The sequence below is a fragment of the Tachysurus fulvidraco genome, chromosome 19, assembly GCF_022655615.1.
Source record: "Tachysurus fulvidraco isolate hzauxx_2018 chromosome 19, HZAU_PFXX_2.0, whole genome shotgun sequence".
Taxonomy (NCBI): domain Eukaryota; kingdom Metazoa; phylum Chordata; class Actinopteri; order Siluriformes; family Bagridae; genus Tachysurus; species Tachysurus fulvidraco.
In genome coordinates, this window is record NC_062536.1 from 14,429,818 (window position 1) to 14,455,504 (window position 25,687).

The window sequence follows — 25,687 nt, forward strand, 5'->3', positions numbered from 1 at the left end:
AAAAAGAAATTGTAAAAACACGATGCAACAGCAGTGACTGTTTCCAGTGTATCAGACTCCTGTTTTTTACCTTTCCCGAAAAGGCAAAGTTTTAACACAAGCTTATAAAATACATACAAAATAGTAAATGGAAATTAAAAGGTCTAAATCACATTAGACACTTTGAGACCATATAAATATTTAAGAAGTTTGTGTAAGAATGAAAAGGATCCTCCTGGTGGTCCAGCAGCGAGGTGCCACAGCCCAGGTTTGATTCAGCGCTGGTCCCAAGCAAGGGTTGCACCAGGATGGACATTTGGCCTAAAATGTGTCCCAAATTAATCATGCGGACAAGACGATCCACCCCAAATGAAGCACTAAAATAAAATGGAATATGAGCATTTAACTGAAACTGACAGAGATGTGGGAGGATTTGTAGTAGCATTTAAAACATGAATGACCTTGGATCTTAGGTTTGCTGAATTTTGAATTAATGTCATCTTTGTGTCTTGCTCATGAGACAAAAACTGAAGGGGGGAAAAAAGTACAAGCCCCTAAACTGTACATCTGTACATCTCTTGTCCTCTTAGAATGAGGACAGTTAGAAAGGAAATAAAATACTCATTATGTATTTAGAGGGAAAAACTTCAGCTTTTTATAGGATGTCCTTTGGTCATTATGACTTGTGCTATTATTCACACCTGGGTTTTGTAGATAAGGAAAACTGTTGAAAAACACTGTTTATACATGTTCTATAAGTTAATATTAAAATATTTGAGGAGGTGAAAGCTGGACAGAATAAAGTGCTACGGTGCTGCTTTAGATAGGTCAGTGTTGTGCATTGTGGGTAATGAAGGAATCTGAGGAACAGGGTTTAAACATTCTGTGCAGGATAAACAGTTATCCATTGGTCTCTTTATGAAGTCATGGTCAATAAACTAAACATGCTACCAACATATTTAAAGATAAAAAAAAACACTATAAACAGGTGCTATATATAAGTGGGGAAAAATAAGATCCTGTGGGGAAAATCCTTTTACAACACTCTTGAGGACGTAAATACAATTTTTAAAATGAAAGCAAAACCGAATTTTGCCAAAAAAGCAAACAGCACAGGTTTATCTATTGTTTATTGACGCTCACTACAGCTTGTGCCTTTTTAGCAACAAAGAATAATCAGTAGAAATTTAAAAGGAAGCCTTGTATTCCATTTTCTATTTGGTTGGTTGTAATCATTGTATTTACACAGTGTCGTGTATATGGTATGACTGCTAATGACACTGTGTTTTGTAGTATACAAGCTTGGGGAGCTGTTGGGCTTGGATACTTTACAGGTGTGTGCCCTTCTCGGGTATGTCATCTTTGGTGAAGTTGTCAAAGGGTACGATCCAGCTGTCGTTAAACTCTTCTTTAAGTGCCATCTTCTTCTCCTGCATCTCCAGCTCCACCTCCATCAGAATCAAAATCAGATATATTTTACAAGTGTGTTGACACACACAAGGAATTTGGTTTCAGCAGTTTGTGACTCTCAAAGGTACAGACATAAATAACACTATACTATACAAGAAAACAATGCATCACCTCTAGCGTAGGGTTGTCATGATAGCAGTGCTCCACCATCTGCAGCTCTTCAATCAGATGTTGCTGTGGAGTCATGGACCTTGGTGATTAAAGGTGCATGTAGTGGAAGATAAACAAAACAATCTACTTGCAAATACATCTCGTACTTCACTGTACGTCAATGATGCATGTTCTGTTAGAGAACCAGCTTACTCATGGCTTGGGTGGAAGGAATATAGATTTGATTTGATATTGATTTGAACGTTCACTTAAAACCACTGATGTGAAAGGTAAAGTTGGCCTAAGCTAGTGAAGATTTATTTAATAAATCCAGACTCATACTTTGTCCATGGTTATTATTCTAATCAGTGTTGCTTTTAATAGTACGTTTCAACAGATAAAAGTGTGTTGTTTGGGTTGGAAAATGTTGGACACTTCGTGTGTTAGCGTGTTACCTGGTCCTTCCTGTAGGATGAGCAATAGTAGCTGCAACAGACAGCAAAAGGAATAAGGAACAGTGCCAGTGCAGCACACAAAGCAATGATGGTGACCACTGTCTCCTGTTTTTCAGACAAACATTGAAAATATAGCACTGTAACATTGTATATAACATTCTATTTTCATATTCATACGCATCACTATACCATATTCATATCCAGTCACTGTTCTCAGCTATTAACTCTCTATTCTTGATATATTTTTTTCCTGTTGCAATTATTTCTGCTTTATAATCTTTAATTTCTCTCTATAGTCTTTATAGTCTTTGTATTCTTACCATAATATTAATTGCCTATTTTTTTATATGTGTGTATAATTGTGTATGTGACAAAAACAACTGAAATTTAATTTTGATTTGATTTGAAATGCTGCTTTTACCTCATGGTATTTTTGATGAGTTACTCAATCGTGTCTTACCATGTTGTTGGGAAGATTATTTGTTTCCACTGTCGTCTTCACTGTCGTCTCCACTTTTGTGATCACTGATGGATTTACTTTCACCGATGGATTGTTTCCACTAAAGGATCAACCACTAAACAGAAATAACAGCATTTAGTGAAGAATTGTAAAAATAGAGAATCAGAATCAGAATCAGATTTATTGGACAAGTGTGTTGACACACACAAGGAATTTGGTTCCAGCTGTTTGTCTCTCTCAAAAGTACAGACATAAATAACACTATCCAAATTACTAAAACCAACAAACAAACCCCCCACAAAATTCTACACCTTCAAATATAGTTAAAACATACAGAGTAAAAGTGGGTTTTTAAAGCAGATTTAAACAATGAGACAGTGGTAGCAGATCTTAAATAAAGAGGGAGATTGTTCCACAACTTTGGAGCTGCCGTAGCAAAAGCCCGATCGCCCTTAGTTTTAAAATGTGCACGAGGTACCGAGAGATGATTTGATGACTGACAGTCCTGATAATGCAGTACTTATAGATATGAAGCAGTGAATATAATTAAGGTATAGGCAAGCATAGGTCCCTCCCAAGATGCCACCCGCTTCATACAAGGTATGTCCTTTCATCTCAACATGGGACACAACCACATTCATGTTGAATCCATTTGGATTGTCTGACTTTGGTTTGCCTATTGCCTTGCAGTGTCTGGCAGTACTGAACTGTTACCGTTAGAGTCACAAGCACCAGACGATGCTGATCCAATGAGTACTCCATCAAAGGCATACTGTAGGCCTGGCATGTCTTACCTACTAAAACACACATGAAAACCTTCCATTCTAGCCTCTGTAACTTTGTGAAAGTAAGGAATCAATCTGACACTTGTATCTGAAACTAGAGAATCTCTTATTTCCAATGAGACCAGGCTCACCCCTGTGTGTTAAAGTATGTGGGAGCTGTACCACTTTTTGTTTGTATATAAAATTTCGGGTATTCGTTAACAGGTTAAATAAATTGCACGGCATGGACCTACGGGGTTTCCTTTCTCATGATCAGCATCGCCACGTTTTCAGGCTGCCATTTTGGACTTGGAGCGGGAGAAACAGGTGTCATGTGAGTAATTAACGTTTATTAATTTTAAGCATTTCAAGTGAAAAGTGGACATGAATTGCTTTGTTTTTCGTAGGCCATTAGTGATGCAGGGGGTACGGTGGCTTAGTGGTTAGCACGTTCGCCTCACACCTCCAGGGTTGGGGGTTCGATTCCCGCCTCCGCCTTGTGTGTGTGTGGAGTTTGCCTGTTCTCCCCCTGCCTCGGGGGTTTCCTCCGGGTACTCCGGTTTCATCCCCCGGTCCAAAGACATGCATGGTAGGTTGATTGGTATCTCTGGAAAATTGTGTGAGTGTGTGTGTGCCCTGCGATGGGTTGGCACTCCATCCAGGGTGTATCCTGCCTCGATGCCCGATGACGCCTGAGATAGGCACAGGCTCCCCGTGACCCGAGAAGTTCGGATAAGCGGTAGAAAATGATTGATTGATTGATTGATTAGTGATACACATTTGTTTGCGGAGTGGGTAAATGTATAGTTTTCATGAAGGCATGTATTTATCATTTACGTTTTAAAAAAAGACATCGTGTAGGTATTTACTAATCTTTATCTTTTGAAATTTAAAATGAATGTAAATATGTTGTGAACCAAGATTCTGAATCAAGCCATTAAAGCAATCCGTTCAGGACCTCGGCGCAAATTATAACCTTACGCGCTTACACGGACGTAATTAGTAGATGGTTTCCGCAAAAAAATGTCCAAAGTTAATATTTAAGGCTATTGTTAGCCCAGGTTAAGTCTCAATGTGGCGCTATTGTGGTGTTTAAGAGGACGTGCTTGCACTCAGTATAATTTTCACGTTCTCATTTAAACGATGTGTTAAACCGGATTTTTTTTATAAGAATGTTCTCCAGTCTGTGCCCAGGTAACGTTAGTTGGTAATCGAGACACAGATTTGTTTGACTTTTTGATTAAGTTACGCTGTACCGCAAGACTGATTCCAGAACAGTCTCCTGTGTACTGCGCGCGTCATACGCCGTTCAGTTTGAACGTATACCAGTGACCTTGTCGACGTCACATGAAACCCACATCCATCTCCCCCTCTTTCCAAAGTCTGGAACATTAACAGCTTCGAGATAAAATTCGACTATCGGTCTTTGTCAGACACGTGCGTTTGTTGTGTGTGACCGAAGCGCCATTTGGAAGGCATCGTAAGTTAACTGACTCCAATAGACGAGATTAGGGGAGACCATTAATAGTTGTAACACCTCGAATTCCTCCAATCAGAAACAACCTAGAGTGATGACACTCACTGTGCGCATGCTCAGTTAGTTTCCCTCCATTTTTGCCATAAAGGGAGCCACATTTGAATCTTCCTGCCGGAGTTATCTACAAAATATTGTTTTTGAGGTAAAAAAAAAATACTTTTCTTTCTGATGTACTTTTTTTTTTGGATGCTGTTATAGGATCAAATGTCTTTGAATTCAAACAAGATTATTAGAATCACTATTTTGTAAGCTAAAAATATAAATGGCTAACAAGTGTCATGCTAGCTCACATGAGATGAAAACATGGTTGGTGATACTGGGACGGTTGTAACGCCTCGTTACAACCGTCCCAGTATCACCAAGCAAGTTTCATTTATATTTTAAAAACTAATCAAGCTTAAAAAACTGCATAGTTTCCCTTTAATGTGCAAATTAAAAGTAAAATGTGCAATGTGCATTGCAAATTAAATGTAAAATGTCATCAAATCACATACCTCCCACTTTTCTGTGGAGGGGATTGATTTTTGCAAGAGCCATGGCATCGTCCTCCTCTCATTCCCCCCACACTGCTCCCATTAGCTGCAGCCCCACTGAAGAGGCTGGTATACAATCACTGTGACGGCTGGATGAACGGTCATTCAGGAGCTGCAATGTACATTTATGATCTGCCAGGCATTGTGAAGAGTCCTCTTCCCCGTGCTGCATCACTGAATATTTTCACTGACAGTGACTTTGCACCATCCCTAGTCACAGACCGCCCAATGCCAGCAGTGACACCAGAGGTTCCATCTTCCTCTACAACTCCCATCACCTAATGTGGCAACGGTGGCATCCTCCATGCCACTTAGAGCATCATCCCCTGTCACACCATGTGTGGTGTCCAAGCCTGAGCCATCATCCTCTGCTATGGACACAACTTTTTCACCTGTGTCCATTCGTCCACACCCAAAAGCTGGCCCAAGAAAGCAGATGAAAAAGGGAAGGAATAGAAGGGAAACCTGGGCACACAAGGACTGCACAGACGGAAGGGATTTTTACACTTGCCACAACACAACTGTGACTCAGACTAGGCCTACCGAGCCCTGAGTTCATGTTTAACCTTTTTTGAGGTGTTCTACCCAATAAATAATTTTCTTACAGTATAATTTGAGTTTCATCTTCTTTTTGTTTTGTCATTTGTGTGGAAAAAAAGGTCATTATTACTTAAAAACATGAAATGAATAGTCACAATAACATGACTGATAAATAATATTTTCTATTTTGAGTATGATTGATTCATTATGTATATTTTAGACATGTTACAACCGTCCCTGTACACTGGGACGGTTGTAACAGTGGAGAGACTGTATTAAAATTAATTTTGCAACCTGTACATTTTTTCATAAAACCACTTAAACACATTGTTTCAGCAGTTGACATTGAAGTTTATAATATAACAAATTGGTTATTCCAGTAAAAATAGTTTTTGATGTATTGCTAGAAATGGCAAAAAGTGTTATAACTGTCCCTGGTCAGATTTGGGCCTCCAGCTTCGTACTTAAACTCGTAAACTATCTTGTTTATTGTATGTACATGTGAATAATTAAAAAACTATAAATTTGTTGAAACCTATAAACATTTCACCAAACTGTAATGTTCTGTACATGTGTTTTTCTGAAGCATGCTATGCTCCAAGGTGAACAGAATACAAATTGTTATTTGCTATACTTACATGTCAGTACTGACATCAGGGAGATTTATCTGTAAATCATTATCATGTGAACATGATTTTAAACAGTTTGATATCAGTTAAAAAATGCTGAAGGATATTACTATTTTAAGTGCAATGCATTTTTAAATTAATTTAAAAATATTTTTTGAAATAAAGTTACTCATTCATTTTTCTGTTTTCCAGGATACGCAGTGTAAAAACTGCAAATTCAGCAGTTTGAGTGAAGAAGTGCTTCTTAAACATTATCGGCTGCATCACCCAAGCATTTCCAGCTGGCCTTGTATTCATACAGGGTGTGTTTGTGTCTTCAGGACAGCAGGTGCTATAAAATCCCACACCAAAACCGTCACAGTCAGTCAAGAACTTTCAACAATAAGTTGTGAACTGTGTGAATTCAGATAGATTTGCAGTGAGAATCGTTTCTTGATTCACCTTGGGAATCATTTTAAACGCAGAGAAATGATTAATTGTCCCTTTAAAGGATGTGGATTTAAAGCAATCGGCCAACGTTCAACTCTCGTAGAAGCAGAAATCACAGAAAGCATACGCTAAAAGACTTTCGAGCTGCAATACAGACAGTCTTTGCGAGTACTGATGATGAAGTGCCATCTATCTCACAGATCTCTTCAGAAGTCGAAATTGGAGAAGATGATAGAATACGGGCTGATGAAGATCAGTTAATGGTCAAACACTTGAACACAAAATTGCATTTCTTTGTTTGTGTATGCAGACTGTGTTCCATGTTTCAAAAGATGCTACTCAGAAAATAATTGAGGAACTTAAAAGTATTTTGTTGTTCTCCAAAACTCAGGCCCTTCATAGTGTAGAAGCAATTCTCACAAAGCACAAAGTTAATGTTGAAATTAACATTGTCAAAGAAATTGCAGATTCGGTGTGTTTGACAAGTCCACTTTTAACAGCAATATCTGCAAAGGGTATTTTGTCTACTGACTACTGAAGAACTCTGTATGTCAAACAACATTTTCCTTTAATACAACCTACAGAATATCTATGAACATACCCATAAAAAATCCTTTGATTATGTGCCAGTCATTCAGGTACTTGAAACACTGAATTCAGAATTCTCTGTAAGGAGAGTTTACCATATCAGCGATTGTTGATTATGTATAACGTCCACCCTAAAAGTATGAAGTGTTATTATGGAAACCATAATGAGCTGATTAGTATAAACCTGTGACATGAATTACACCTGGCAATACTGTCAGAGCTGCTTTTGTAGAAAATAAATAGCTGCAAGTTATTTTATAATGCAGCTTGGCTTTTTATTATTATTATTGTTAATTATTATTATTAATTTTTTTATAAAGTTCCTTGTGCTCTTAGAATTTAAATGAATTGGCATTGTGCAAGTTTAGCAATGAATGTGTGGGTTGTACATGTGAATCTGCTGGCTTTTTATTTATTTATTTTTTTGAAACATTTTTCTGTAATTCCCATCCTTTTGCTAACCCACCAAATTACATTAAATCCCACCTGGTCAAAAGGGGTTTTGCCATTTTTGCATGTAACTTGTGTACACTGGAATGAGATGCCAATAATATTTAATGGCTTATATTTCCCATTTTAAATCGCTTAACTTGATCACTTAACAGTGATATGTAAGCTAAAACAATGTTAGTAATAAAACTTATTAGCAGTGTAATTTTGTAAAGTTATAAAGATGTTTACAAAATGTTTAATTCCATGCACATTAAAAGACTATTATATGGGAAAAAAATTAGATTTTTTTAATGTGTTAAGTTTTAGGTTACGTTTTCAGTGGTACTTTTCTGTTCTTGTCTGTTTGGTTTCTGCATCCTGCTGGGCTAAATTTGGCTTAACGTATCTTTGGCCTAAAGTATACAGGTTTAAATGTATTTATAGCTTAACATTGTAACAGGTTTGACTCTTCCTTTTTTGACTCCCTGTCTCTTGTTTCCTGTGCACATTTTGTAGATGGCTTGTTTAATCAGTACATCAGCCAACAGGAGTACAAGCCACGCTGGAGTCAGATCATCCCTAAATGCACCAAAGGTAGTAAGTGTGGTCTGCTGAGCAGCCTTAATACTAACCGTCTGTCTCTGAGAATACACAGCAGCTTATTAAATGTCTGACATGGCTGAAAGATTAAAGGCTGTTTTCATAGTCTCCTGTTTTGTCCATTACACATTCTACCATCATTCTGCTGCTGGTTTTTTTTCCTTTTCCAAATGCTCTCTCTCCCACGCACTCTGTACTGATTATTTATTTATTTTAAAATGTTTGTTACCTTTCTGTCCTGTTCATCCTCCACATCCTATTACATACACGCTCACTCTTTTTGCCCCATCACTCTTTTCCCTCCTCTCTCGCTCTCTCAGGTGATGGGGATGACAGCAGGCCCGGGGTGAGAGGTGGTCATCTGATGGTGATAGATGTGCAGACTGGTAAGTCTCATCAAAACATGCTTTTTATAACAAGAATAAAGCAGCACTGTTTGTTTGGGAGGTCAAGACATCTGGTTGCAAACCACTTCTCACGCAGTGACCAGAGGCTATAAAACTATCAAATATCATTTTCTGTAGATTAATTGTGGACACTGTAATAGTTCAGATATTAAACATTTTTGAAGTGCTTTCATACACATTTGTTCCCTGGAACACAAATTTAAATCACACACTGCTGAGTGAGACACCTTAGGCAAATTCAGACATATTTGGACATTTTGTGTCAAGTATGTTCTAATAATTCTAATGATTGTGTTGCAGTTAATACAGAGTAAACAAAACTCTGAATGCAGATAGAATTGTGCTTTTGATACAGATGGTAAAACGCAAGCAGTGAAGTTGTGGTGTGTTTGTGTGTCTCAGAATGGTCCAAGTGCACGCTCGTGCCATAAGATGTGCATCGACTCTCAGAGAAGGCAGATCGACACGCTAGGACGCTATTTAGACTCCTCTGTCCGAAACAGCAAGTGTCTGAAAAGTGACATTGATGCTAACACGTGGACACTGCTCAGCGAGGACACGTCTGCAGATGGAGGCCCAAAACTTGTGTTCGACCACCAGGTGATCGCCTGAAGATCCGGACTATAGTGCATTATATAAAAATACACCACGGTCACGTATAGCACTATAAGTGTAAATAGTGCAACAAAACCTAAACAAAACACTTTTCTCTTGTGGATGTGCATGGACTCGGAGAATCACATGATCTACACGTTTGGCGCCCGGATTCTAGCCAGACTAAAGAGGGACGTTAGAGCCGGGATCCGCGCGAGGACTTCCAGACAAACTCTGGTTGAATCGAAGGGCCGAACAATCACTTTGTCCCCGAAAGAGTGGCCGCTAATGGTCGCACCGCAGTGGTTTGGATCTACGTGATGGGAGAAACCAGCAAAATCTTCTGTCCCTATGCTGTGAGCAGCAGGCGACCAGAGGCGAAGCTCAAACAAACATGTCACTACTTAATGTACAGGTGGTTGGTGACAACCTTTATCCTGAAGGGTAGGAGATGTCTCGCTGATGTCAGACCTTTTGCTCCACGGCTGTTTGTACTTCAACTCACCGCTAAAAAACAGATGTGGTTGTGGCATTATGACCATTTAAACTCATCCTTGAAAATATAGACATTACTTTTCCCCTTATAACCGCGTTGAGCTCCAAGTGTTTCAGATTATGTCAGCAAATCCTGTTACCATTGAACTGGTTTATCTCCCACAAGGTAAGCAAAGACTTTATTACTGAATTCTCAGATCGCTTAGGCAGACTGACAACTTTTGCATATTTTAGGTGCGTATTTTGGACCGGATTAATAGCCACATTAATAGTGTCAAATGACACTTTAGGATTATTAGCATTCTCTGAAATAGCCTCTGAATAAAATTTGTGTTTAGCATCCTTGGAAGCCTTCTGAACTGTAACCAGAGTTTTACTGAACATGTCGTAGTGTACTTGAATTTTAGATTTTCTCCATCTCCTCTCCGCCTGCCTAGACAGTCGTCTCAGTGTGCGAATGTCATCATTTACCAGTGGCAGGGAAGTATTTCTAGTATGTTTAACTGTGAGTGGAGCAACATAAAGAATCTCAGAGCAGACTGATTTGAACTGCGAGAGATGCTCATCAACACTTAGGGTGCTTGGAACTCTGGAGTGGTTCGTTTGTGGTGAGAACACTATCTGAGATCGAACAGACCTAACTGCAAAAAGTATTGCGCATTTTGGACTAAACCAGCTGCCGTAGTCAGCGGCGCTATAGCATTATATAGAGTTAATAACACCGTGAGAATGTTATCAATGAGACCTTGGAGGCTTTACAGAAGCTTACAGAAAACAATTTAAAGAAAGAGGGCATAACATTACCTAATGATTTGTCGGCAATATTTTTGGAAGATGAGCATGTCGCAGTTTCGCAAAAGTAATGCTCGCCGCCTCCTGAAGTGTCTTGCGATGTGTCTTCACCGTTTGCAGTGCATTAAAATGATATTTTCAAGCCGCATCCGCGCTTCATTCTGAAAATTAAGACTTTGCATAGAATGCTGTATACAAGCGATGTAGTAGATTACAACCATGAACATAATTGCAGTGTGCAGTCGTCTCTCCATGGTGTACTGTATGCTGTAAGCACCCTTAGAGAGCAGAGAACAGTTTCAGAGCATGTAGCTGCATACTTTGTCATAGAGCTCTGCAAACTCACCACTAGTCGCTGCTTTTTTGTCTGAGGCCTAAATAAAGTCTTCGCAATACACAGATTAAAAAACACCGACTTGTGATCTGAGAACGGCACTTCATCAACGTTAAAGTCCTGAATGGGCAGGTTATGAGAGAAAACCAGATCTAACATATGACCCAATCTATGAGTGGGCACATTTACCCATTGTATCGGGTCATATGAGTCCATCAAGTTCAAAAACTGCTGCGCCTTTGTTTTCACAGAGTGTTTGACCTTTTTATTAGTGTTTTGTAGCCTTAATATTACTAGTACATGGACACCAGAGACGTGTTTGGCCTTTTTAGTAGTGATTTTTAGCTGGGGTAGTACACAACGTACTCAAACATAACATAAAGTCTTCTACACACTGATTGCCATGATTGTGCAGTTTATGATGAAGATAAGGATCACAAGGACAGTCGCTATGTTCACTCTTTTCAGCATTCTCTGATTTGCAACATCATTCCCTCTGAAAATATTAACAGCCAGACCATATCTGGAAAGCTTGTAGGTTGCTATATACACCTTTTATGAGTAGAAAAGCAATAATGCTGCAATGCTCACCTGGTGGTCGAACACAAGTTTAGGGCCTCCATCTGTATCTGGATATAGAGCAGGGGTTGGCAACCTTAAACACTCAAAGAGCCATTTGGACTCGTTTCCCACAGAAAGAAAATGCAGGGAGCCGCAAAAACTTTTGATATCTTAAATTAAGATAAAACTGCTTATATCGTTTTTTTACCTTTATGGAAAGTATAGAAAAAACTGTGTGTTGCATTTATGAAATCAATGAACTGCTACTGAGTAAACGAAATTTTATTTCTGACTGCAAACAAAAATATTTTGAACTGTTTGTTAAAAACAGTTTGAACCTTAAAACAGTTTGAACCTTAACAAAAAACAGTTTGAACCTTAACAAAAAACAGTTTGAACCTTAACAAAAAAGTCGCTGGGTTGAAGGTTACTTTTAAATAAAATGCAGCAAACTATAAATGCCGTCTGCTTCTGTGTCATTTAATCGTGTACTGGAGCATGCAGTCAGCTGTCAACCTGAATAAAAAAAAACACTATTTCACTGAACAATGTAAAACATATATTTGCATAATAATAGCCAATTAAAATATTAAATGTACTTGCTTAATGTGACTTTTGCTCCTGAACCTCAGCGTACAGCTTCTCCACATCAGGGCTGTATGACGTCACCTTCATCTTCACACAGGACTGTAAGGTTTCGTCTGTAAGACGTGAACGGTGTTTGTTTTTAATGTAGTTCATGTTGGAGAAGACCTGCTCACATATGTATGTGGATCCAAAGATCGACAAGACTCCAAATGCATACTTTTTCATGTTTGTGTAAGTGTCAGCGATGGCATTCCACGTTTCAAACACAAGTTTGTCCGGCTTGGGAAGGTTTTCTATATCACTCCATTTGTGATTCTGAGCAAGAATGGCCTTCTGACGGGCAACATCTTCAAGTTCAGCTGTCAGATGATTGAACTTGGACACCCATATATCTTGGTCGGCTATGTCGGCCAGTTCCATCTCAAGATCGGATTGACTTACACCTGCAAATGCAGTCATGTTCAGTAGGGATGAATCGATGGTCAAGGAAGGACAGTGTGTTTTTTTTCCTTTCTGAACTCACAGAATCGTTTCCCAAACAATGTCTGCATTGCGGTGATTGTAGACTGCAAATACTCCGAATTGATCATATTGTGAGCTTGTTTCAATACTCTCAAAGAGGGGAAGTGAGACAGAGTACCTCTCTGTAAACCTCTTGGCAAACACTGTCAACCTGCGCTCAAATGCTAAAACCGCCTCCAGCATGTGCAGAGCTGTGCCTCCTTTCCCCTGAAGAGTTGTGTTCAGTGTGTTTAGGTGTGCCGTCATGTCTACCATGAAGTGTAACTTTTCCAGCCACTCAGGCTGTTCCAGCTCAGGAAAGGTGAGCCCTTTGCTGCCCTTTTCACCTCTTCCAGACATGCGACAAAGCGTTTCAGCACCTCCCCTTTGGACAGCCACCGGACTTTGTTATGCAACAGGAGATCAGAGTACGTGATTTCCACTTCTTCCAATAACTGACAGAACTGACGGTGATTTTAAACCTTTCGCCAATATTTTATTGACAATCTGAATGACAACATTCATTACTTCTGTACATTCCGGAGGAAATGTTTGAGCGCACAAGGCCTCTTGGTACAGGATGCAGGGAAATGTCAGCAACTTTCTATCCAGTGACTTCTGCAGTAAAGCCACAAAGCCCTTCTGTGCTCCTGTCATGTTCGGTGCCCCATCAGTAGCCACTGACACCAGGTGGGTGGTGTTTATTTCTTTGACTCTTAAACAATCCAGGACAGCCTCACATATGTCCTCCCCCTGTGTCTGGCCTTTTAGTGGTATCAACTCAATCATTTCTTCCTGTGGCCCATCGGAGTTCACATATCGGCAGAACAGCGCTATTTGTTCAATATCACTTTTGTCTTTGGACTCATCACAGGCGATTGAGTACGACACAGCTGAATTGATGTCTTTAATTTGCTTACTGGTGATGTTTTCTGCCATTTTTATGGTTCTGTCTTTGACAGTCTTAGCAGAGAGAGGCATATCTGATTTTCTGCACAATTTCACTTTTGTTTTTAAAGTCTGCGAATAGATGTTCTGAAATCTTTATGAATGATTCTTTTATATATATTCTCCATCTGTGAACGGCTTCCCATCCCTGACTATTTCCTGAACAGCCACAAAACTAGCATATGTAGTTGAACTTCCAGACTGCATCCACTTCTTGAAATAATTTTTGTTCACAACCAAGTTGTTCACATCAACAACTTTTTGTTGTTAGCGTATTTTTCACCACATATTAGGCATACTGGGAAGCCGCTCTTGTCAGCGGTAAAAGCAAATAAATCTGTCCATGTCTCATTAAATGTTCTGTTTTCTTCAGAAACTTTTCTTTTTTTTTGCATTTATCCATATTTTTTCTACCTGGGGTTGAAAAGCTTGATCCAAATTGAACGGAATTTTCAATTTTGCGCCGGTGGATTTCGCAAGTTATGAGGCATATTTTGAGTGACAAAAAAAAATTAAACACGGTTTATTTTTATGTTACAAGAGTATCATAATCTTAGAATTTAGAATTACATTATTTTTTAAAAACTAACTAACTAAAATAAAATACATTTAAATTAAATTTTTATTTTCCAAATCTACAGGGAGCCGCAGCAAACGGATGAAAGAGCCACTTGTGGCTCCGGAGCCGCGGGTTGCCGACCCCTGATATAGAGGATGTAAATTAGAGTAAAATCCCTGATGCAGTCCTGAATTTAATCAAGTTTAAACAAAGAATATATATGTATTAGGGCTGCACGATTTAGGGAAACTGTCATATTGCGATTATTGAGGTCAATATGCGATTGCGATATAATAAACAAATGGTATCACGAGTGAACTTGCTTGGTTCTCAAGGAAAATACACACATAGATTACTGATAATGCTGAAATTTGTATTTCTAAACTCAAACTAGCAACAACAAACAAATGCAAAACGTTTTCAAATTTAAATATAAAATATAAAGTAAATTACCAAATTAATGCAAGTTATACATGGTATTGCACACACCATTATTGATGATATTTAGAGCAATATTACATGTAATTATTAAACTTGATTCCCTTACATCACATATACATACCCTTACATATATGCTTTTAAGCCTAATTAGTAATTTTGATTATGATGTGATTGTGACAGGGGAAGAGGTTTCAGGTTGGGACTTGCGCTCAGGATTATTTTTTTTTGAGCGGTGTGTGGACAAATTCTTTCTACGCACACATTATTTTATTTCTTGATAACAGACCGCTGCTAACTTTAACACACCTTTGCCATGAAAAACAGAGTGTTGCCATGGACACACAGGATTCTAACAGAAGCCGCGAACTCGTTCTGAATATTTTAAAGGCATAACAGCTGACGAAAAAGCAGAGACAATTGTAGACGAAAATGAAGAGAGATTTTATCTTAGTTTTTATTTTATACAAAACATTTTCGTCTCGTCTTTTTTTGTCAGTAATCATGCATGTTAATTTAGTCTTAGTCAGGGTTTTTGGACAGTGGTGCAGTCTTGTCATCGTCTCGTCTTAGTCATAAAAAAAACACTACATATAACAGAGGTAGCATTTTTTCTGGCCACCAGTTCAGTGTCCGTCTGCTCGGCATCCATCTTCACCTGTTCCACGCTGCACATCAGAAAAAGTCACGACATGACCATACATGCCACACGTGCTACTGCCTAGACTGAAACTCACTGGTCTTTTTTTTTAAATCGTACAGCAGAAGTGTGTGAGTGTGTATATATATGTGTATATATGTGTGTGTGTGTGTGTGTGTCTCCATAGTATGTTAAGTATGTAACTTACCTGAGACAAATTGCCAGGTGTTTGGCTGGGCTGATGGATTCCCGAACTCCAGTATCCTGCCTGGCAATTTTTGGGGCAATGACCTGAAGAATCTCTTAATCTTCTTGTGACACCCGAAAATAACCACGAAAAACTTCTCCATTAAGGCGCAACTCTTGCACTAATTGGTGATACTCACTGAGACTTTTTCTCCGAGTCAGGTAGTGTTTTTATCCACACTGATTTGTATTTTTTTGCGTCTCCAGTAAAGGAGAGCAAAAGCAAGAGCCTGTATTCTCCCTCCATTTATCATGGTGAGTGAATTAATTAATTAATGAAGGAGTAAATACAATAAATCAATACAACAATAAATCCAGAAAGACCGCGAATAATTTTTGAGGAAACATGGACACAACATTAAAAATGATACAATATAAATATTAATAATTTATTACTTTATCAATAACAATTTTTAAACAAAAATATTGTTTTTGATAAAGTTTAGAAATTACTAAAGTAAAGAATTATTGAAAAGTATTATCACCTTGCGCACACAAACCTGATTGGACAACATTGGAATACATCACATCCGGTCGGCATATCGGATGCGGTGTAGTCGCACAAGTTTAAATTTTTTAACGGATCCCGAAAATTACGGATCCGCAGATGGTCGGCACCTCACGCAGCGACCTTGTCGTGTGCAGTGGAAAGGTGGCTTAACCCAAGCTCAGAATCTAACCAAGGACTCTGTACCCACTGCACCATCAGGCCACCTGAGCACTTCTTATAGTCCAATAATTATGATGCTTTGACAGGTTATGGCTTAGCTAAAGACAGGATCTACACATTCAGATTCATCAGCAGTCAACAGCAGGCTGGATAAAACTCAGGGGAAGAAATCTGATATTCTTTTCATTTAAGTTGTACAGAAGTAAATTATTTTAGAGCAAAAAAAAAAGCTAAATTAAATGGTAGTAACTAAAATGTGTAATATCTACAAATAAGGAAAACACATAGATGCATATAGATTTATACAAAAATTATTGTTTTATTCAATATTATTTCAACTTAATGATGACCATTAATGACTTACCTACTAAGATGAAGTTTGATCTGGATTCAAAGACAACTGATGTTATCATAATATTATCAGACACTTTGTCGTGTGCAGTGGGAAGGCGGCTTAAGGATTAAACACACATTTATATCAACATCTAACAGTGGTGTGTGAACCTGAACCCCTGACCTGAGGGAGGTGCTTATCTTTCCCTTGAAGCTGTAGATTTAGTTCATTTAGCTTTCCAAATATGTCACTCAGGTAGGCCAGTTTTGCCAGGAAGTTCTCATCACTAAATTTTTCTGCGAGGTCATACTTGTGCCCCTGCTCCAAAAACATTCTTATCTGCTCTCTGAGCTCAAAAACTCGGGGCAAGCCTTTTCCTCGTGACAGCCACCTTGCTTCACTGTGAAACAGCACAGCTTGATGGTCAGGTCCCACCTCCAGGTAGCAGAGATGACTCTTGTTTTTAGTGTTCTGGTCTTTAAAAAATTGAGTACACCTACAATGTCGGTCATATCACTTAATTTAAAGGAAAGGTGCCTTGATGCCAGTGCTTCTGTGTATAACACAGCGTGTCCACTCAGCATTAGGCGAGGCGTTCTTGATAAGTGCCTGAAGTCCTTTTCTTATCCCTGCTGTGGTCTGTGCACCATCACTGCAAACACCAATGCGGTTCTCCCACTTTGACTGAAGACTATTAATTTAAGACCCAATAATACTATGTCCATTAAACTGGTATAATGGGACTGTCCTTTTCTCAGTTGTCTTGCTTGTGTCATAAGCTAGCTAGCTGTTGGACCATAAGCTAGCTCTCCAAGTATGCAAGTCCTAATGCTGGGGAATTCCTACATTTTAATGGTCAGAAGGTGATTAATGCACTTGCTCTATATTTTCACTTCTAAAGCAATAGCTCACTGACTTGAAACTAGAAACAGATTTAAAAAAAACTGATGCATCTTTGTGGCGGTAATTAACTCCAATTTTATGACAAAACACGTCATGCAACCCTATAATTGTTTATTTTCCTACATCAGGCCCTATCAAGCTTCTCCTTATTTGACAGTTAAGCCCTATTCGGACGGGGTTAGTTTTACGTGGGGGTAAAGTAATTATTACCAGAGCTTCTCTGTGATTTTAGTCCCGTCTGAATGTGCCATCTCTGTAATTATTACAGACAATGTCAGTAAAGATTACGGAGACTTTTACCTTCTGTAAAAAGGTCCGGAAAAATTACCTCAGGTAATACTAATCCCGTCCGAATAGACCCGCTGTAAATATGTACGGTAAAATTCCGTCATTTCCTGTTTAAAAGTAGTTTTTGGTGTATTTTGCAAACATGGGGGCACTTGAAGAAGCATTCGGTTGCGTTGTAGGTGGTGGGCCAACTCTGTGGCAAACCTCCAGTGTTTTCCACATACCATTTAAAGCAAAAAAAAGATCGAAACCACTCATTAGAGGTAAAAAACTTTTTAGCTCTAGGTAAGTGTCTATTCACACACACACTCGCACACCCACACACCATTGTTGTGCTGTATGGGTAACTTTGCTAATTATTGAAATCATCAATACCAACAGCATATACCGGTCGATAGAAATTAGGCAACATAAATAACTAAATAGTATGCCTGCCTACGAGTTCAGTCTGTTGCTCATCCTCCGAACTTCGATTATCCACATGATCCTCGCCCGCGTCTGTTATTGGTCGGCAACCTAAAGGAGAGAAACGTTTACTCAGATAATGTTGTAGGAAGCTAATGGCTACCAGAGAAATTAACTTATAACAAATTATTCTTACCCAATACTGCATCCATTTCTTCAAAATAAGGGGACTACTTTGGATCAGTGCCAGTCCCTCCGTTGTGCTTAATGCACCCTCTATACCTTTTTTCAGGTTGTCGATTCTATCCTTCAGTTTTCCCCACTCTCCAAAATCTTCCTCAACTTTGGGACATTTACTTACACCACCTCGATAAATCTGTTCCCAAATAGTGTGATTATGCTCCATGGTCTCAAACAGCCTCTGAAACCGACGTTCTCCCCAAACCGAGATTAAACACAGCGTTTCCTCCCTGCTCCAGTTTCGCGTTTTTCTTGTTGGCGCCATGTTGTCTGTTTGCGCACGTGATAACAGGAAGCAACGTCATACGCACATGATGACAAGGAGGTTACTGTGGTGTGTAAAGCGAGTTACCCCTCCCACTTCTGCTGGTTTTACTGAGATGTCTTTTCCCGTGCGAATTGGCCAATTAATATTACAGACGTACTGAGGTAAAATTGCAATACTCCACGTCCCCACGTAAAACTAATCCCGTCCGAATAGGCCTTTAAACAGTAATTTGGTAACATTAACGTAAAACATTTACAAGCAGACAAGAGATGACGTTTAAGGTGCCTGTACTTGCGGATGAGATATTTGCAGTGTCTCAGTAAATACTCTTTAGATGGGCGGCAGAGTTTCAGAGACCAAAAGTCATCCAATCGCATCTTAGAACTAGACTTGCCTGGGTTTCCCACAAACAGGTAATGCACCTGCATCAAACATGAAAATAAATCAGCATGTGTAAATTTACACAAAGCCAAGCAAATGTGTCTTAAATGCTAGATTTATGTAGTTCATTGCTGAGTGAGGGTCGCATTATTAGTTACCGTTGCCTTCTTTGCATTTGCCAGTTTTTCATATTCGCCATATGACTCGCGGTGGCTCGTTCTTAAGTGCTGAATGAGGTTTGTTGTATTAAATGTTTTGGACAATGCGCCTCCATGTGAGATTTCTTTGAAACAGAAACGGCAAATAGCGAATTTTTCATTGTTTCTCGAAACGTCATAGTTATTATAACCTTTATTTTACCAGGAAAGAAGCACATTGAGATTAAAATTCTCTTTTACAAGAGCGTCCTGGCCAAGACTAACAGATGCAAGCATGTTTGAGTTTAACAAATAACATCCAACAATACATACACACACACACAAGCAAATCCATCAAATTTCAATATAAAAAAAAACAACTAATTAAAACACCTACAGCCCGAAGTTTCATTCTCCAAATCATGTAAAAGTTTTTTTAAAAATATCCGACGGAACCAATGTCCTCAGATTTAATGCACTTTGCAAACAATTCCAGGCAGAGGGAGCAGCAAATTTAAATGCCTTTTTTCCACATTCAGTACGTACCACTGGAACAGAAAGTAAAAATAATTCTTTTGACCCGAGTCTATAGCTATGAGCATACTTTTTACAGATGTATATACAAAGATATGATGGAAGTAAACCCAGGATCAATTTATATATAAAAACATGCCAGTGTTTTTTTGTCTTCGGATGGACAGCGCAGACCAGCCAACCCGAGCATACAACACACAGTGATGACTGAGGGTTTTAAGATTTGTTATAAACCTCAATGCACCATGATAAACAGTAGCAAGAGCATGTAAACACTGTGAAGATGCATGCATATATATAACATCACCGTAATCCAGTACAGACATAATAGTAGTAATAGTAATTCCACACCGGCGATGACATGACTGTGGCGCCAAAACATTTACGTCCCCACTCATCGTCTACGTCCTCACGCATTGACATCAATTGCGATCGGTTCCTAAGATCGCCCAAGTTAATGAATACCGATCGAGTCATAAAGTGCGATTATCGGCCGATACCGATCTTCGGCCGATCGATCGGAGCATCCCTAATCGTAATATTACACACTTTTACCACAATAACACCATGGTTAATTTTCGGAATGGAATTGATGTCATTTCATACTGCTAAACGTACATGTGATCATTAAACTTCAAAATTAATGTAAACAAACATTTTTAAAACGTTCATTGTTTTTAAAATGTGCATTTTTATTTTACTTGAACCTCTTAATACTGTAATTCATAAACTTTAAAATGTGGGAATAATGCAACTGCATGGTAATACTGCACATTTTGCAAATACAACACGGTGTTAAAACTGGTTTCAGGCTGTAATAAATAAAATGTGTGCGTTGTCTATTTGCTGTGATTTAGGAGGAATACAATGATTGAAAATGGAGCAGTAACAATAACCACCATCACATCATTTCCCTTTAACAGATAACATATATAATATCAGATAAAGTTCACAATGCTGGGGAAAGTTTTCAGAGAAAGTTCACCAAGAAAAGGAAGGTCCAAGACTGAAAGACCAATTAATTAGTTTATCTACAAAGCCAGCTTATCTGATCCACTTAAGCTTGAATGTGGGATTTACCAAACTGAGGTTCTAACCATCAGAGGCCTGTCACATGCTCAGGTACATGCGTCAATGCAGGGCTTTCACAGGAAATAGCACACAAAGCACGAAACAACACACGACACCATGCAGTGATACAAAAACTGTGTCTCTATGCACTTGTGTAATGGACCGGCCAAAATGGACCGGTTCTGAACAATAAGAGGCCTGGCGCAAAAATGGAAAAACTTTTCATTACTCCAAAGATAAAGCACGATAAACATTTGAGACAGATTATGTACACAGTGTTTAGACATGCTGCTTCCTTGCTGGCGAAACCATTCCGTTCTGTCTGTGTTCTTGCTCTCTGCCACCCATCTCTCTTACACACACGCGCACACGGGCACACCAGAGGTCTTTACTTAGATCCGAAAAGCCGAGGTCCGACCCAAGACCCGTGCCGGTTCCAGTCTAAAAGTTTCATGTGTGCCTTGGACATGGGTCGGGTATAATAATAGCGGCATCGGGTCTTGGGTAATTTAAAATGAATGTGTTTTTACCGAACAGACCCGAGAAGACCCGAACTACTGTATTTCGTGTGTGTGCATTGTAGTGGAAATTTTTACTTTAGAGAAGAACACATGAATCTGTCCTTCTAGGCTTCTGTATTTCCCATGGCTGGTAGTTATTGTGACTAGAGATTTCAGTTGTTTCTTCCTAAAACTGCCTTTAATCAGACCTTTCCCATGAGACCTTTTTTGTTCCCGTGGGATTAGCTTTGTCAGAAGATGAACAGGCGATGCTTCTAAGCCAATGGTGGATGATGTTTTGGTTTTACATGTCCTGTTTCATTTTATTCATGTCTATAAAATGCTGGTGTTATCAATAATGGAGGCCCTTCCTCTCTGATTTTACACGTAGAGTGTTGGGTCCTTCTGCAAAGCTGAAAACAATAAACCGTGAAAACCTTTATACTCTTGCCCGTGCCTGTTGGTGTGATATTTTTATGCTTTAATTCTCTCGAACCTCAAAACTTCCACGACAGCATCGACTCGAGTCCTTCTCCAACCTCTGAGGTAGAACAGGCAAACAGTGTCACATCTTATTGTAAATCTGAGGTAGAAGAGGCAAACAGTGTCACATCTTAAATCCGAACTAGAAAAGGCAATTACATTTTAAAGAGGGGGGAAAAAAAACTTCCTCAATACTTAACAAATAATCCATTCTGAGGGAATCATCCATTGAACAAATCATTCTTCAGTGTCATTAGACGCCCTTTCAGTGGTTTTTTGTCCTCAAGGCACATGATAACTTTTTGGATAAATGTAAAAGTAAGCTCGAGATTCTTTGGATACTGTAGGTCTAGTGCATAGATGTACCCAAAGAGCAGAAGAAATGAGTCAGCCAGATTTGTGGGACTACTCACAAGTATTTCATCCTCCACGACAATATAGATGCTCTCAGGGCTGAAGAGGGCCGCATCAGTAGGGTCATCGGAGTGCCACCGGAGTGTCAGTGAGGTCTGGACCATCTGCTGACTATAAAACACAAATAAGACAAGAATGAGTTCAGCCCCTCAAAGATACAAATCATGCTAATGATGTCTAGACATTACTGTCACTTAGCACTTAGACTGCAACTAACCTACATGTTTAAACTATCTTTAGCATACTTTTTGTTTAGTTGAATGCTTTATACTTACCTTTTCATTTATGTAATTTCTACATGGCAGTTTGCAGAATAACAACTCAAGTAAACTTCATAAACAGGTCCTGGGGGTATTCCAGAAAGGAGGTTCAACAAATTCTGAGCCTAACCCTGAACTCTGAATTGACTTACCCTGTGAAGTGAAACTGAGTTTTCAGTTCCAGAACAGCTGATCTGAGTTAGATAAGTCAACTCTGAGTATGTTAACTCTGAGTTGAGCTCCTGCCTGACGACTAGTAAAAAGCAATCATCAATGGAGCTCCAATACTTGATTCACCATGGCAATAGGAGAAAACAGGCAGCAGACATTTTCTGGCTGCGGCGGTAATAAAAATCACTGACACAGACAAATCACTGAGTTTTAAATGCAGTTGTCTTTTCATTTTGAATTTAACATCACTATATTTTATATTAGCCTTTGAGGAAGTGGTTGAATGTTGTTCAATGTTTTATTTTATTTAATTTAAATCGTCTGAAAGCGAAATATAAAAACAGTCTCAAGATAGCTCCTCACTTTGGTTTTATTTCACATATTAAACAAAGTAAACGTTTATTCAGTGGATAATTTAACTTCTAGCAATTTTTACCACCAACAGATGCTGTTTAACACACATCTGTGTCCTAACATCCTGCTGAGTAGGTAAACATGAAGTGGTGCTCACCTCCACCACGTCCAACAGAGGCAGAGGTGCCGGTCCTGGGTTAAGGTTTTCCTCTGTAATGGATAACGCAAGAGTTTCCCTCATCTCAGGGTTCACTCAAGTTTTCACATAACCTGCTTTCTGGAATACCCCCCTGGTTCTCCCAGAATTTGTTGAGTGATGTCAAATGTTTAAGCTGACTGAATAGCTAGGCAAAGGGATTGATAGTGAGGCCAGTACACTTACATTACAGGTCCTGAAGAACTTGAAGGTACACAGGAAGTGCACAAAGGACGAGGGCCTTGCTCATATTTACATCACGCTGTTCCTAGATGGACAAAAAATATCCATTACAATAGTAATTACACAAATGCAGAGCAAACACTTAAAGGAACATGCCGACTTTTTGGGAACATACTGCTCTCAATAAGTGACAAAATAATGCAAACATTTTTCTATTTATATCTTGTGATTTGTATAGTTACAGCGTGTACAAATAACAAGGTCATGAGACTCAGAACCATTTTTTTCTATATAAGTCAAGATATGTAAGCACATAAATAATTTCTTGACAATGGTTGTGAGCTATTTATTTTTATGATATCTAGTACTAAATGAAACATAGCTTAGTAAAGGTTTTGAATTAAAGCTGCTGTTTTATCACGGTGACGTGAGCTGTCGCTTCATTCCTCACCTCCCGACAGTTAAATGTTTCCGAGTTACAGTACACAGTGTTGACATCATGCATGTCTGACTAAAGCCCATTTCTGAGAATGAGGTCATTTTCTTTCCAGAGAGTCCTTCTCTCCTTTCTATGGAGGGATTTCTGATAACGACATCAGAACTCCACTAGTCACCCTTACATTGCATCTTTTAAAATTTTATGATAAGGAATGAAGTCATACCTGCACTTTCGATCAGAGTCTCAGTACAAAGCTCTCAAAACAAAGTAAAACTATCGGCGCAGTATCGCTCCATATTAACATATTCTTGTAAATGTTCTTCTTACCCATTCCAGAGTCTTTCTTGGTGCCGTCTGAGATGATCTCTACATGATCGGCATCCACATCGTAACTGAAGAAGTCGTTCAAGTACGTTTTAGACCTCTGGCCTCCAAACACATATAGGCAGCGATTCCTCTGAGAAAACGAAGCAAACAACCAGTTTTCAACCGCTGTCAAGTGCATTTCCTATTAAAGGCAGAGTCTCCGATTTTTGAAAGCCAATGTCGACATTTGAAATCAACAAAAACACACCACTAACCCAAACGGGCCCCACCCCTGTATTTATATCTCCGCCCACACATACATACGTAACCCAGGCAAATAATGGAAAGAAATGTGTCTATCACAGGGAAGAACAATACGATTGCAGATAAACAAACAAGCAAAAATGACACACAAGCATAATCATGCAAATGGCCGGCATCTATTAGTTCTGTGTAACAAAGCAGTTTAGCACAATTAGTAAGAACTTGGGAACAGCATGACTTTATATTATATTCTAAAATATATGAAGCTTTAAATCAAAATGAATAAATATAAACAATGTGAAGCCACAGCAAGCAATCAAATAGCTAATCCTACAAATGAGATTAAACAAAATCAATACATTTATTTTAATATTACACAGTTACTTATCAGCCAAGCCCAGTACTATTGCAAGCAATGATCTTCGCTGAACTGAGGAAAAATCTAAATAATTAAAGGAAGTTAAAGAATAAAACACAACGGAGTGTGCTGTTATAGGAAAATAATCAATGGCAGGGTGGTGTGTTGCGTCAGCACAAAGTCACACTTCTCAACAAGACTTGGTTCTAATAACATCATGTCCTAAAATATTTTATTCCTATTATAATGTAGAACATTGGAAGCGAGTATATATTTACAACACCGAGTGTGGCATGTTATGGACAATAAATAAATAAATAAATAAACAAAATCGATGACACGAAGTGTATAATGTGCAATCCTAACTTTTATGATATAATAAAATGTCTGAGTGTCGTTTAACATGTTCACAAAAGCTTCATCTATGCAATGCTGGCAAACTGACCGTGTGAAATAACATGCAGTGTCCAATGCGAGACTGCACATCCTCAGGGCCGGCGTTGCACGAGTCGTCCCTCAGAAGGCTCCAGGTGCCTGCTTGGCACTGGTAAGCATACAGACCGCTGAACTGTGGCTCTGAGGTGCGTCCGTCGTCAACACTGCCATTACACGTCAAAATCCGACCGCCAAACGTGTAGATCATGTGCTTCTCCGAGTCCATGCACATCTACAAGAGAAAAAACTTTTTGTTTATTTGTTTTGGTTTGTTGCACTATTTACACTTATAGTGCTATACGTGACCATAGTGTATTTTTATATAATGCACTATGGTCCGGATTTTCAGGCGATCACCTGGTGGTCGAACACAAGTTTTGGGCCTCCATCTGCAGACGTGTCCTCGCTGAGCAGTGTCCACGTGTTAGCATCAAAGTCGTACCGGTAGAAGTCACTTTTCAGAGTTTTTTTTTTTTTTTACAAC

The 25,687-nt window shown here is 38.9% G+C and overlaps 2 protein-coding genes across 6 annotated transcripts in view; one reads left to right on the forward strand and one right to left on the reverse strand.

Moving 5' to 3' along the window:
- Window positions 1-1,092: 1,092 nt before the first annotated feature.
- On the reverse strand, window positions 1,093-2,608 carry podxl (podocalyxin-like). Of its 4 annotated transcripts, none has more exons than XR_007138544.1 (4): window positions 2,455-2,608; window positions 1,995-2,099; window positions 1,561-1,639; window positions 1,093-1,427 (listed from the first exon to the last, which is right to left on the reverse strand). XR_007138544.1 is itself a non-coding variant. In XM_027151845.2 (4 exons), exons 1-4 carry the CDS (start codon window positions 2,455-2,457, stop codon window positions 1,308-1,310), a joined length of 291 nt encoding a protein of 96 aa, XP_027007646.1. In that variant the 5' UTR covers window positions 2,458-2,601; the 3' UTR covers window positions 1,093-1,307. The 4 variants fall into 4 exon arrangements, 2 of the variants coding, with proteins under 2 accessions (XP_027007646.1, XP_027007645.1); XR_003441323.2 differs by having other exon boundaries at window positions 1,561-1,623; window positions 2,416-2,574; XM_027151845.2 differs by having other exon boundaries at window positions 1,561-1,623; window positions 2,455-2,601.
- Window positions 2,609-3,730: 1,122 nt separating this feature from the next.
- Window positions 3,731-25,687, forward strand: part of LOC113645898 (muskelin-like) — a 35,418-nt gene continuing 13,461 nt past the window's right edge. The window contains exons 1-5 of one of the 2 annotated variants that reach the window (XM_047803763.1): window positions 3,731-3,807; window positions 6,650-6,785; window positions 8,423-8,500; window positions 8,827-8,892; window positions 9,316-9,513. In XM_047803763.1, coding sequence (XP_047659719.1) covers window positions 8,881-8,892; window positions 9,316-9,513 — 210 coding nt within the window. In that variant the 5' untranslated portion in view covers window positions 3,731-3,807; window positions 6,650-6,785; window positions 8,423-8,500; window positions 8,827-8,880. The remainder of the gene's footprint in view (window positions 3,808-6,649; window positions 6,786-8,422; window positions 8,501-8,826; window positions 8,893-9,315; window positions 9,514-25,687) is intronic. The other variant, XM_047803762.1, reaches the window with a different exon arrangement.

What these genes read in the sequence shown, in the direction of transcription:
- podxl (XM_027151844.2), bottom strand. An exon ending in CATCCTACAGGAAGGACCAG is followed by an intron (nt 1,640 to 1,994) that starts GTAACACGCTAA and finishes TTAATCACCAAG; the next exon opens with GTCCATGACTCCACAGCAAC. An exon ending in ATGACAACCCTACGCTAGAG is followed by an intron (nt 1,428 to 1,560) that starts GTGATGCATTGT and finishes ATTCTGATGGAG; the next exon opens with GTGGAGCTGGAGATGCAGGA.